We start from the raw sequence: 15,565 nt of genomic DNA, 5'->3' as shown, positions 1-15,565 counted from the left end.
CATGGCTAAGGGCACCATTTTTATTGCCATTGTTAATGTAAAACCCGGACATAACTATTGAAATACTTGGCCTTACAGTATCAAACATGTAAATACAGGCAACATCAAACAAATGACAAAAGATACTGTAAACAAATTTAGAGGAAGAAGAAAAAAGAAGATACAATAATTAGCATCTAAATTAAAAGTAAAATAACATTGGCTGCCAGAATGCTAGTGGTTCTGATTGATGGTATTATCCAAACAATATAATCAACATAGGTACCAGCTCTCTAATAAATCCTATCAGATAGTCGAAGCAGAATCAGATACGTAAAGAAACAGAGAAAAAAAGGCACTGTAAATAAGTATTACTAGAACAAACTAACATTCAAAGACATGACAATGCAACAGCATAATCGCCTCTCCTGCCAATTGTTGAATCCTCTAATGACCATACTTCTGAAATTCCCACTCACTATTATCTGCAGTGTAGGAAAGGAAGTTCCAACAATTATAATACAGTTATCAAGCCAACTAAACAGTGCCAAAGATACAGTTGAATAACTACCTAATGGACACACTTGACGTGTTTTGAGCCAGCGACTGATGCAGTGGAAGTGGAAGGCATGGTTACATACACCTGCGATAATATAAATCAAGATACTTCTAAGCCCCCAAAATAAAGAATGCCAGGTTTGGAAGAGCAAAACCAAACAGAAGTGAAGAATCAACGAGAAGATAAAAGACTCCATGATTAAGTTCAGATCAAATTTCTTTCATATCTGTAACAAGAGATATCTTGTTACACCTTTGGTTTCCTTCAAGACTATGATTCAAGGCCTATTTTTTCCATTTATAATTTAATTTTAATATTTTGACTTCTATATTTGTGTTTTAGTTTGTCGCTTGTTTGGATCTCATTCAACAAAACATTGCTTGTGAATGAAAATAAACATTTCATTTTAGTTGTAGCGATAAATTTGACAAAGAAATTCTCTCTTAAAAGTATGGTAATTTTGAAATCATAAACATGAGAAAAGTGGTTTCAAATCGTGTTGAGCTCGAGTCCCTCAACCAGTCGTAATAGAAATAAGAAAGAAGACATGGTGTAAGGAGTACCAAAGTGGAATATTGTGTTTAGAAACAGCAAAAGAAGGTGAACACATTACAAAAGTTTCATCAGATGGAAGGATAAAGGAGGGAGAAGATATATGTGTGTTCTTTGGCAATAAGAGTGGGGAGATTGGGAGTAGGAAGGTGAAATAAAAAAAAGATGAGATGGATTTACAAACAGATATGCTTAATCCTTAGAATGTGTGTACCATAAATAGATATGTCTAATCAGAGGACGACACAAGACAACGAATTACTTATGTTATTAAGTGAAAAACTAGGCCAGAGCTTTGCGGACAAAGGATGCTTGGCACCTTCAGAACAGATGAAAATAATTCTGTAGGCAATAAGAATCAAGTCTGATTATAACTTATTCACCATAACATATGCAATATATTAGCACCCAAGTGTATGGCCTAGTGGTCGATGAAGTGGGTTGAGAACCATGAGATCTCAGGTTTAAATCTCTGCGGAAACAAAAATACAATGATTTTTCCCGTATGTCAAAGCCTTGGTTGATAGAGGTACCAACTACAGTACCTACTGCTAGCGGGAGGTGATAGGTAACAACTGGATTTAGTCAAGGTGCACACCAACTGACCTACACATCACCTAGCGCATACAAATGACATATCCATGCATAATATCATAAGACAAGCAGAAAGCTTCTTTCAAGAGACATATACTCATAAGCCATAATGGAAAAATAACCGTCAATATTTTTCCAAGGCATAAATTACAGCAAATTATTTAATTTAGATAAACAAACTGCATACCCCAAGCAACAATGCACTCCTGGCTCGTAGCACTAGCTTGATTAGCTTGGCACTCGATGCCTGTTGAAAAAAGTTTCACATAAACTCGCAAATATACATAGAAAGGTCTAGTATCGAATTTCTATTTTCTATTCTAAATCAAAACAAAGATTTGAAAACACTCACAGAGATCCATAATATGATTCCTGCAAATAGCACACTTGTCTACAACAATATCGGCACAATTTCACCAAATCATAATATGATTTCAGCTTCAATGAGGACAAGTAAACAATTGACAAAATTGGGGGAAACGAACCCCAAGCCCAAAGAGCGACAGCGTTCCACTTTTTTATCTCAATTAGCAGCTCTAGGCGTGCAAGGTGTTGAGTTTCTACATCAACTATATATTAGAGGAATGTAATGATCTCTTTATACTATTTTAGACTATTCTCACCTTATCAGATAACTTTTAAGGTTGAATTAAATATAAAATTGTTGATTTACTTTAATTTTAACCAAATAATGAGATAATTATAATGATAAAAAAAAATTCCATGTAACCTAAAGCAAACAAGCTTTACTTACATTATTCAACTTGTAGTTTGCAACTCTTTTGTGGAAATATACAGATGTCAAAGTACTTTTAAGTTTTAGCATGAAAAATAATTCTTCAACTGCAATTTAATTTGTAAATATTTAAAGACAAATTTGAAAGACAACTCTTTTGGGCCGATAATGTAGGTGATATTTTAAGAACATGTTTTCCGAAGTTAGTTTTTTAAATTTAATAATTTAAATATTTTAATTCCTAGACCAAGCTAAGCACTCTTTCATCCCATTATTTAATTAGATTATCTTGATTCTTGGTATTGGTCCTTTTCAAGTTAGGGATAACATTATCCGAAAAAATCTCCTTATTTAATTAAATTCTTCATTGTACTGGTTCCTTTCAAGTTAGGGGTGTTTTTTTGATACAGAGGATAACATTACTCAGGAGAATATAAATAAATTGTGGGAAAAATACATAATTATTGCCAAATTATTTTTCATTTTCTGTGACTACTTGACCAAGAGTGCTGAGTTTCTTGTTAAGATTCGTAAATAATTTGAGTGTAAAAATGTGATTCAAACACAGAAAAATATGTATATTGTAACCCCTAGTAATACAACCCTATATTTATTTATTTTTTGGATAAGCGGAATGTTTGTTAAAGTAGTTGGGAAGAAAGACCTTAGGGATAATTTGGCTTAGAAAAAATTATGCGGAGATTAATAATATTGAAATTGTTTATACAGATAGAAATTATTTATAATAGACTCTTATAATATTATCATTGATGTGAGGGATTATTGCAATTGACAGTTAATACCTAGAAAATCTTATTGATAAATTAATTAATTAATTACTCATAAAGGGAATATTTATCTCTAAATTATTACTTTATTATTTATTTCATTTTAATTGGTCTTTTTCATCTCACCAAAATCAATAGTCATGTTTTTCACTTGCCTTTCAATGTGACTCCATCATCCGCTTAAATAAAGTCTACTAAAGACTTTTATTAAGTGATAAATATATAGATTATTACATGTTGTATTATATACTATAATTTAATGCAAAAAAATATTAATTAGTACCTTAACATAATATTGTATTAACTTATGTTGAGATTATTTATTTATATATCTCAATCAAATAATTTTCATATCTTGTATGATATAATTAAATGATGCAGCTCATGTATTCAACTCTTCTATCTCTATGATCTCCTTTTATATATATGTTAGTTCATCAAACAGAATTATTTGAACAAAAAGTAGCACTAATCATACTTATAACACAATAATGGCTAATTTGGACCAAAATAGCGTCAACAAAAGTAAAAGCATTAATGCCAATTCCACATCCATATTCAGTCAGTCCCGCCGCAAAATGGCATTCCGATGGAAGAAGTTACCGGTAGTGCAACCCGAAGCTGGAGGGAAGAAGCAGCGGCGGAAATTCTCTCCGATGAAGATTTTCCGACGAGGTGGTTTGAAGGGACAAAAATTGCACTACTTAGGTATGAAAAAAATAAAAGATTGTTATTGGTCGGCTGTAAACGACATATTGGAAGGACACGGAGAAGTTGATACATTCCGGCGACAGCTTGCAACGGAGACCTCTTTTGCTATTCCGGTGATGTGCTTTTCCTTCACTATGTTTTCACCAAATCCTCGTGCTATTTGAAAGCTTAGCTGAAAATTTTAACACTATACTATCCTCTCAAAACTCCATTTGTGAGATTACATTGTTTGTTGTTTATAATTAATTTATTGGAATGAAGTAATCTCTTTTTTTGATTTGCTTTAAAAAATATGAAACAAATGAATTATATACATCTTAAGTTATTTACTATGGAGTGCCGGCCACTTGATGAGTTATTTGTTCTCTTTTATGAGATCATATATGCATATACTTGAACTAATTTTTTTTCTTTTATTTATTGGGAATTTATTCAATTCAAGCACTACCAACATCAAGGAGGGTCAAAGAGCCACCTTGGTCTCTTGATGTGAGATAGTTTAAAAATCAACTAAACTTCAAATTATATTTTAACCAAGCCACGTCAAAAGTCATTTCATCAATTTCAAGCTAAGATATTACTGTTATGTTTTATTTTCATCAACTCGAGTATTCATTGGTCTGATTAATTTGTATTTACATCAAGCTAGGCTCATAAAGAGCTAGGAAGCATTGCTTCTCAGGAGATAGTTTAAAAATCAAAACTAAACTTCAAATTATATTTTAACCAAGCCACGTCAAAAGTCATTTCATCAATTTCAAGCTAAGATATTACTGTTATGTTTTATTTTCATCAACTCGAGTATTCATTGGTCTGATTAATTTGTATTTACATCAAGCTAGGCTCATAAAGAGCTAGGAAGCATTGCTTCTTAGGAACTTTTTCTTCTTTAGTACTCAAATTCAAGACCTCTCATTATATATATTGAGTTTTTGATCCATATATACCAATAATGTAAAACATTGATTGATACTATATATATATATATATATATATATATATATATGATCCTGGACAATCTACATTTTATGAGAGATTTTAAGGTAGAGTTAGACAAGTTAGACTTAATGTCTATTTCTTATCATGATATCAATCTATTGTACCACGTCTAATATAGTTCTTATATTTATTTCAAAGATTTTTATCCTCAAATAAAAATATTTTTCAAGTTGAATCCAAGCTAAATAAGTTGTATGGCTAATAAATGGGCTAATGAAGACTTAATAGAGTCTATGGAGCCTAGCGGCCTAAAAAGAGGCAAGAGGTCTACCTTTTCCGTCCATTAGTAGTTGTAAATATGTGTAAATAAAAAATAAAATTAAAGTCCTACTCTAATGGAGAAGTATTTACAAAACAAATCGTGGGGAAAAAAAAGAATACACGCGACTATTTGATCTAATTTAATAAAACTGGCCATGGGCCAAAGTTTAACTTCTTTTTTTTTTTAAAAAAAAAACAAAATTACCACTAGCGGTCTTTTATTAAACATAAAAAATATCAATAGGGACAAGTACAAGCAAGGGAGGCTAGAGGCCTTATCTTGCTAATCCTAATGAAGTACCTAACTTCTGCTACCTAACAAGCATGAAGAAAATAAGAGCAAGAGAGAACTAAGTATATTCCATGATGATATTACAAATGAGGATGCTTAAATAATGTAAAAATATGTCAATCAAGAAGAAAGTTGAGTTACCAGCCTCTCAAACTTTCTATTACTAAAGCATGAATTAAAAAAGATTGATTTCCCATCAAAAGTAACTTGAAGTATTTTTCTCTTGTCTTCTTCTTCAAACCTATCCAACAACCCACTTATCTTTTTAGTGTGACTCAAATTTTTGACTAATGGCTGAATAATGAATGTGCTTAACCATTGAAGAAAGTCTCACTTGTTATCTTTAAATGATTTATTTCCTTCATTACATGTTTTTATTTCACATTCTACTACAACAATAACATATATAATGTAATACCACAAGTGAAATATGTGAGAATAGAGTATCTATGTAGACCTTATCCTATCTCGTAAAGATAGAGATGTTCTTCCGATTGACACTCAACTTAGATAAAGTCTAATCTATCAATTTTAAAAAAGGGATACATATATAAGTGACTACACACTAAGTTTTATTGTGTATAATTTAATGTAAATATTGTTTAGTACCATCCACAAAATATAATATAATCTTGTGTTGGATTGTTTTTTTTATATATCTCAATCAAATAATATCGTATCTAATATATATGAGATAATTTTAGGATTCTCTCTATCCTCAAACCAAATCACTTATTAGTTGAGCTGAAGTAATAGGTATTATGCGTCTCATGCTCAACTCTTCGCTATTCGTATGATTTCCTTATAAATATATTAGTTCAACAAACAAAATTATTCGAACAAAAAGTAAGTAATTAATACTTATAACGCAAAAATAGCTTATTCGAACCAAAATAGCCTCAACAAAAGTAAAAGCCATGCCAAATCCACATCCATATTCAGTCAAGCCCGCTGTAAAATGTCATTCCGGCGGAAGAAGTTACCGATAGTCCAGGTTGAAGCTGGAGGAAAGAAGCACCGGCAGAAAGTCTCTCCAGTGAAGATTTTCCGGCGAGACGGATTAAAGGGGAAGAAATTGCAGTACTTGAGTATGAAGAAAATAAAAGAATGCTATTGGTTGGCGGTAAATGATATATTGGAAGCAAGTGATACATTCGAGCGACGACTTGTAGTAGATACCTCTTTTGCTATTCCAATGATGGGACTTTCCTTCACTACTTTTCCTAATCATCGTGGTATTTGAATGCTAAGTTGAAAATTTTATTTATTTTATTTCTAGTTTAAGACGACCTACATACTACTCACTCTTCCCACTCTATTTGTGGGATTACACGGTTGTTTATTTGTTATTTTTGGTTTTCGCTGAAATCAATTGAGATGTTTTACTTTGATTTGCTTTAAAAAATGTAGAAATTCATTAATATATATATTGCAGTGCCAGTTGAATTATTTGCAATCTTCATGAGATCATGCATGCACATACGTACAATTGAACTATTTTTTCTTTAATATATTGTAATTTTATGGGAAAATTATATAAAATAGCAAACTATTAATTCAAATTAAATGTTATAACCATTGTTTCATTTAATTCTAATCTGTAGCAAACACTTTGCCATCGCTATTCTCCCCAGATTTCTCGCTCGCCACTCTCCTGGTCTCGCTCGCCAGTCTCTCTCTCACCTCTCTCACTTTATACAAATACAAATGTATAAATTATATTTGTGTTTGTATAAAGCGAGAGAAAATTGTATATACAAATACAAATACACATATTTTCATTCTATACACTAATAAGTATACAAAGCTGCCAACGATTTATACAACTAGAGGCTGCCAGTGAGAAGCTGCCAACGATTTATACAAATGAGAGGCTGCCAACGATTTATACAAATCTGATGCTCCATAGCAAACATAAAGTTTACTATGGAGCGCAATTATACAAATTATAACTATAGCATACAAATATAATTTTTATGTTTGCTAAACCTAAAATTTTTATCCACCCCAATTACCTGTACGAACATCAAGGATGGTCAAAGTGCCACCTTGATCTCTCTTGATGAGAGATGGTTTAAAAAGTACTAACTTTTAATTAAATGTAAAGAGATTGTGGGTACAATCACAAAACTCAAAACTCGATGAAATGCCACGATTACAGCCGCAAATTTGAAATGCTTCTCGCAATTTATCAAGTCTTGTGGTATAATTTGCACCCGATATCACCGAGAGATGTGGTGTAGTGGTTGAAACTGCTCTTCTTTTAATCAGAAGTTTTGAATTCAAGTTTTGTGTATCATTTTTTTTTGAGAAATCGTACGATTACAATTTAATAAATCTACAAGACCAACATTATGGTAACATGTAAAGGGAAAAAATTAATAACAGGGCAGAAATTTTCACTGATTACTTTTATTTTTTGGAACAATAATTTAAATCTTACTATTTGAAGTATTCTTCTTTAACTATCAAATGTGCGGTTCGAATCAGATAGGAGGCAAGAATATAATTTCAAAAAAGCTAATGCCATTCTTTATATTTTTCTTGTAATTTCTGGATTATTTTTTTTAAAAAAAATGGTCTATGAATAACAAAATAAAAATCTTATGAGAAATCATTAGATCATAATCTAAAATTTTATAGTTATTGCAAATGTTAGACGACAGTTATTTAATTTGTAAGATTATAAAAATATATGAACAAATATAAAATCCTACGTTTGAAACTTTTTTTTTTTTTTTTTTTGCAATTTCATAAAAAATAACTACCATCACAAAACAAATATGATCTACTTGAAATTTAATAACTAAAATATTTAATTGCTAGACCAAGTAACTACAATCACAAAACAAATATGATCTACTTGAAATTTAATAACTAAAATATTTTAATTACTAGACCAAGTACTTTCATCCTATTAATTAATTAGATTCTCTTGTTATGGGTCCTTTTCAAGTTGCGATGTGTTTGATAGGGAAGATAACATTATCCGGAAAAATCACATTAATTTATTAGATTCTCTTGATACTATTTCTGTAGAAATAGAAAGGCTGATCACGTAGATCCTTAATTTAAATAAAGTCATGACAAATAATTTCAGAAAAAGGATACATATATAGGTGATTGTATGTTATATCGTGTATAATCTAATATAAATATTATTTATTACCATCAACAAAATATAATATAATCTTGTGTTGGATTATTTATTTCTATATATCAATCAAATAATATCGTATCTTATATGAGATATTCTATCAATCCTCAAACCAAATCATTTGTTAGTTGAGCAGAAGTAATTGGGATAATGCAGCTCATGTATTCAATTCTTCTATCTCTATATGACGATCTCCTTATATATATATCTTTCTTCAACAAACGGAATTATTCGAACAAAAAAAGTATTGATACTTAATTATAGCACAATAAATAATGGCTTATTCGAACCAAAATAGCGTCAACAAAAGTAAAAGGCATGCGAATTCCACATCTATATTCAGTCAGGCTCGCCGCAAAATGTCATTCCGGCGGAAGAAGTTATCGGTAGTCCAGCCGGAAGCTGGAGGGAAGAAGAAATTATCTATTTTCCGACGGGATGGATTGAAGGGGAAGAAATTGCAGTACTTAGGTATGAAGAAAATAAAAGAATATTATTGGTTGGCAGTAAATGACATATTGGAACGACACCAAGCAAATGATACATTCGAGCAACGACTTGTAATAGATACCTCTTTTGCTATTCCCATGATGGGCCTTTCCTTTGCTACTTTTCCTAATCAGCGTCGTATCTAAAAGCCAAGCTGGAAATTATTCATTTTATTTTTTATTTAAGACTATGTACAAATTTCATTCACGGATTACATTGTTATTTATTTCTGATTTTTGTTGAAATTAATGAAGATGTTTTTTAATTTATTTATTATAGTGCATGCCACTTGATGAATTACTAGTTGCAATCTTCATGAACTATTTTGAAATTTCAGTACTAGTCCATTGAAGTTCGAAGTTATAATAGTGTTTCCTCAGGCTCTACTTACCTTTCAATGTGACTCAAGCTCGCAATCCATCCCTTGTTATGGAATTATTCAATCACTTGAGCAAGCTTTATTTGTCGTCTGATCTTCAAATTATTTATTTATGCATTAAATATTTTATTACACATTATTATACAATACATATCTAGTATAATATACAAATACCTTATTCCTATTTCGTAGGAAAGTTGTTTTCGTTGGCCCACAACTTAAATAAAGTCTGCCAAACTATTTTTAAAAGGGAGTACATATATGGATTATTACACGTTGTATCATGTATAATCTATGTCAATATTATTTAATACCATCAACAAAATAAGTATCATATATACTAGATTCGACTTCTCTCCATTATACTTTCTCTTTACTTCCTCATATACATGTTTAGATACGTAACACTTATCTAATACTCCCTCCGTCCCATTTTATATGTCATCCCTTTCTATAAATAGTTGGACCACAATACTTGTTATTTTATAAAATTTATGCATAAATTATCATATTTTGCCTATTATACCCTTGATAGAATAGTTAATTAATCTTGTAATTTATTAATAAAGTTGACTTAAAAAAACATTAAACAAGGGTAGAAGGGTAAAATTACATCATTTCTTAATGCAAGTGCAAAATAAAAAGGTGACACATAAAATGAAACGGAAGGAGTATAACTTTTAAAGGTCAAAATTAGATTAATTTAACAAGCATCTTAACTATGATTAAAATATTAAAATTGAAAAGCACTCTTTAATTCTAGTATGAAATATCAATCTTCCCACATTTTTTGATACTCGTTAATTTCAAATTGTAAATTTTACATTGATAAAACAAAAAATTCAAAATTCGTTGATATGTTAACTTTTTTAAAACTAAATTTAATCAAAATACTATCACAAATAATTTTAATACTCTAATTTGCTTTTCATACATCAATTAAAAATTTGAACTATTATTTCAGTACTAGTTTACACTATTACCCCCTCATATGTTCCTTAATTCAATTTTCAGAGTAATTTTTAAATCAATTTTCTAAATGATCACAAAATGATTTTCGTATTTATACGGATTTACGGAGAGTAAAGGGGAGGGGGTAAGGAAGTTAACCGATTAAATTTACAAATGAAACCAATAAGTATCAAAATAGGCGGGGAGATTAATATTGCATGCTCTAATTAAAGATGTAGTTTTTAAAATTTTGATAATTAAGATGCGTTGTTAAATTAATTTCATTCTTGAGCTTTAAAATTATGTATTAGACAAGTAGTGATACTTATCTAAATATGTAGTTGAAGAAATATAGAGAAAATGTAAAGAGATTAGCCCAATCCAATACTCATTATAATATTACTCTATTATCTTGTGGTGAGATTATTATGTTTATTCATATACCTCAATCAAATAATATCATATCTTATAATTTTATGATTCTCTCTATCCTCAAACCAAATCAGTACCCCTTAGTTGAGCAGAAGTAATTGGGATAATGGAGCTCATGAATTAAACTCTTCTATCTCTATGATCTCCTTATATATATTTGTTAGTTCAACAAACAGAATTATTCGAACAAAAAAAGTAGTGATACTTGTAAGACAAAAATGGCTAAATCGAACCAAAATAGTGTCAACAAAAGTAAAAGCATTAATGACAATTCCACATCCATATTCAGTCAGATCCGCCGCAAAATGTCATTCCGGCGGAAGAAGTTACCGGTAGTTCAGGTGGAGGCTAGAAGGAAAAAGCACGGACGGAAAATCTCAATTTTCCGACGAGATGGATTGAAGGGGCAGAAATTGCGGTACTTAGCTGTGAAAAAATTAAAAGAATGTTATTGGTCGGCGGTAAATGACATATTGGAAGGAAGTGATACATTCGATCAACGACTGGTAGCAAATACCTCTTTTGCTATTCCAGTGATGGGCTTTTCCAAAGCATCCTAGTTTTTGAAAGCTAAGATGAAAATCTTATTCATTTTATTTATGGTTTAAGACTACGCACAAATCACCACTCTCTAAATTTTATTTATGGGATTACAATAATATTGTTGTTTATTTATTACTTCTGGTTTTCCTTGAAATTTATCTCTCTCTCTATATATATAACTTTTATTTATTTATTATTTTCTGTAGTGCCACTTGATAAATTATTTGTAATATATCTTCATGCATGCATATACTATACGTACTTTGAACTATTTTTTCTTTTATTTGTTGAGAATTTATTCAAGGATAGATGGTCAAAGTGCCTCCTTGGTGATCTCTTTGTGTAAGAGAGTTAAAAGGTCAAAATTAAAGTTTTTAATGCAACGACATATTTGGTGAAATCACACAAAGTGAGGTCTACCATTGACCTAATTACCATTACCTCGTAGATGTAAAAATGCTGTTTTCGAAAGATCCTAGGCAAAAAAGTTTAGCTACAAAACTCGATGAAATGCTATAATTACTACCGCGCGCAGATTTGAAATGATTCTAGCAATATTTCTCAAGATCTATGGCAATAATTTTAACGATTATTATAACTTGATAATTCACCAACATTTTACTTGAAATTATAACCAAAAATATGATCAAATAAGAAATCATTGTTGACTCAAATGGGGTATTATCAGCGCACTTTCATCACAATTAATTGAGTCAAGTAAAATTGTTGATCTCGAATATTTATCGACCAGAACTTTATATTAATTTTAATTAGTATCTCAATATACCTAATATATTACTTAGTATCTAATGATCAATAACTGCTCAAGGACACAAGCTGTTGACACAACAAGAATATAATTTACAATCAATTTTGAAAGATCTTTAGATCACAATCTAATTAGGACCAACATCATGGTAACATGAGCACAAATAGAGCTTAATTATGATATAATGTCATTTAGGACAATTATAAGAATTAAATTATCGGGTTCATCTTCAAGAATGCATTGATAGGTCCTTCAATATAATAGAACTTAATTAAGAGTACGTCCACATAATGTTTGTACTTTGTAGTTACGAACTGATAATTTCTACGGACATACTCGAAGCTCAAAGCTCAAGTTCAAAAAATCAATTCGCAAATAAATTTCTTTTGAGTGAGTGATATCTCAAAAAAACTGAAACATCAAAAAGAATTCGTATCTAAAAACTGGGGCTATTTCAGTCCTTGGTTGTTGAAGTTTGAAGTTACATTTGAATGGTATAAAAATAAACGGAGAGAATAAAATATAAAATTACTTACTATATTTACTTTAATTTTAACCGGATAATGGGATATGTAATGATAAAATAATATATAATTGTCGTGTAACCTAAACCAAACAAGTTTTACCTACAATGTTCAACTTGAACTTTGTGACTCTTTTGTGAATATGTACTAAGGTCCAACTTCCAAGTATTTTTAGCATGGAAATTATTTCTTCAAATTGCAACTTATCACTTGCTATCTCCCGACCTCATTCAACATTAAATTACAATATTATACCTCAATCAAATAATATCGTATATCTTATAAGCCTCAATCAAATAGTATCATATCTTATATGAGATATATAATTTTATGATTCACTCTTATCCTCAAACCAAGTCTAATCCCTTAGTTGAGGAGAAGTAATTGGCATTATGCAGACCATGTTCTACTCTTCTATCCCTTATATATATGTTAGTTCAACAAACAGAATTATTTGAACAAAAAAGTAGTAAGTACAACTAAAAACACAATAATGACTAATTCTGATCAAAATAGCGTCAACAAAAGTAAAAGCATTAATGCCAATTCCACATCCATATTCCGCCGCAAAATGTCATTCCAGCGGAAGAAGTTACCGGTTGTCCAGGTCGAAGGCGGAGGGAAGAAGCACCGGCGGAAGTCCTCTCCGGTGAAAATTTTCCGACAAGAGGGAATGAAGAAAATAAAAGAATGTTATTGGTCGGCGGTAAATGACATATTGGAAGGAAACAGAGCAACTCATCATACCTCTTTTGCTATGATCATCGTACCTACTTTCCCAAATCATCGTACTATTTGAAAGCTATAACCTAAAATTATTTTTTATTCGTTTTATTTCTGATTTAACAATTTAGACTCTGCAAATTCATATGTGGGATTACAATGTTGCTTATTTAATTTTATTTTTTATTTTTGTTGAAATTAATTAAGATGTTTTTCTTTCATTTGCTTAAAAATATACTCCTAAATTTTATTTTCCTTAATTTATTCACTTATTTTTTGTAGTGACAGTTGATGAATTATTTGCAATCTTCATGAGATCATGCATGCACATTACGCACTTGAACTATTTTAGTCTTTTATTTATTGGGAAAATTAATGTGTTCATCCCAAGCACTGTGAGATAGTTTTGAAAAGTTAAAACTAAAGTTTAACGTAATGTAAAGAATTTTTGGCTACAAAACTCGATGAAATGATTCGGGCAATTATTCAACATTTATTACAATTCTAATGATTATCATAACTTGTTAAGATAAATCTTATCCAATATAAAATAAGAAATTTTAATAATTTATTAGTATTATCATCTCGACTATATATAACATAAACGATATTTTTCCAGACAATCACCATAACTTGACGTTGAACCAAGTCTTGCAATATGATTAAATGAGAAATTATGTTTGAAGTGTACTTTCACATAATGTTTGTACGTTACAAACTGTTAATTATTTCTCCGAACAAAGTTGGAGAACATGAAAATCATACGGGTTTACAATGAAAGGAACTCCAAGCTTGAGCAAAATTCAATTATTTCATTTTATGAACCATGAGTATGAATGTTTCTTATAGATGGAGAAAAATTCAAATTTGAAAACTAATACTTTTCCCGTTCTCTTTAATTTGTTCATTATTTTAAAAATACATTTTTCATTTTGGAAAAATCTTTTTGGCCAGAATGATATTTTTTCTATGTTATTTTAACTTTTTAAATATTTTTACCCTTTTAATTTAAATACATTTTAACTAAAAAAATGGAAAAAAGATCAGTTTTTTTAAAATAAAAAAAATATTATAGTTTTTTTAATTTTCTGGCCAGTTAGCACTTCCCTTTCATTTTTACTTGTCATTTTTAACAACATTTTCAGTGAAATCACACAAAGTAAGGTCCGAAGATGGAAGAGTGTACACAGATCTTACCGCTACCTCGTGGAGATAGAGAGGTTATTTTTGAATACTTATTTGATCCCTTAGTAACTCGAACCCACAACCTTACTATCGTGAATTGTGATCAACTTGAAATTTGCGACTCTTTTCGATCTGGAAATGTACTGAGGTCCAACTTCCAAGTATTTTTAACATGAAAATTATTTCTTTAATGAAACTCACTCCCTCCATTCCATTTTACTAGATATGTTTTGTTTTGCACGTTCTTAATTTGATTAAATTATTTTAGGTGAAATTTTAAGAACATGTTTTTCGAAGTTAGCACTTTAAAATTAATAATTAAATGCTTCAATTGCTAGACCAAGCACTTTCATCCCATTAATTAATTAGATTCTCTTGGTATTGGTCATTTTCAAGTTGGGGAGTGTTTTGTTATGGATGGTAACATCATTCATAAAATATTTTTGAAGTTTTTGTGTCAGGTCAGTAAAAAGGTGTTGTAAATATTTTATTAAAAAAAACAATTTTTCTAAAATTAAGAAAAATGACATCTCTTTATAAAATTAGAAAAAATCAAGTTTCATAACTGTCATGTTACTCTCATTTTCCGTCTCCAACGCATCCTTCCTCCACCCCATCCACACCAACCTCGCACTTTACTGCATACCCTCACTCACATAAACAAATATTTTGGTATAATATTTTTTTTTGTATATTTACACAAAAAAAAAAAAAAAAAAAGAAGAAGAAGAATAATGACAGAATAATTTCTTCTCTAAAAAGAAAAAAAGAATAAGAAAATATTCAAGGAAATATCTTTTTATGGAAAACATTCTATTTATACCAAATACGCCCTTAAATTTGATATATTTTCTTTAAAGACGTTTATGTTCAACTTGCTACAATTTAATAAAACGACGTGCTAATATTTTAATTTGATTCGACATCTATTCTACCTACTTT

The 15,565-nt window shown here is 30.1% G+C and overlaps 2 protein-coding genes across 2 annotated transcripts; one reads left to right on the top strand and one right to left on the bottom strand.

Annotated features, from left to right (window-relative positions):
• Positions 1-161: 161 nt before the first annotated feature.
• On the bottom strand, positions 162-2,094 carry LOC107059797 (RING-box protein 1a; the record flags this gene model as incomplete). The annotated part of the gene is made up of 4 exons (XM_015306798.1): positions 162-464; positions 551-622; positions 1,872-1,931; positions 2,037-2,094. Coding segments are annotated over 4 exons (228 nt in total), but the record flags the coding sequence as incomplete, so codon positions are not given.
• A 6,809-nt stretch (positions 2,095-8,903) lies between these two features.
• On the top strand, positions 8,904-9,263 carry LOC107059796 (uncharacterized). The gene has a single exon (XM_015306797.1). The coding sequence runs from the start codon at positions 8,904-8,906 to the stop codon at positions 9,261-9,263; it is 360 nt and encodes a 119-aa protein (XP_015162283.1).
• Positions 9,264-15,565: the final 6,302 nt, after the last annotated feature.

The sequence above is a fragment of the Solanum tuberosum genome, unplaced genomic scaffold (genome assembly GCF_000226075.1).
Source record: "Solanum tuberosum cultivar DM 1-3 516 R44 unplaced genomic scaffold, SolTub_3.0 scf00040, whole genome shotgun sequence".
NCBI lineage: Eukaryota > Viridiplantae > Streptophyta > Magnoliopsida > Solanales > Solanaceae > Solanum > Solanum tuberosum.
The sequence above is the reverse complement of the archived record's forward strand: the minus strand, read 5'-3'. Positions and strand labels throughout refer to the sequence as shown.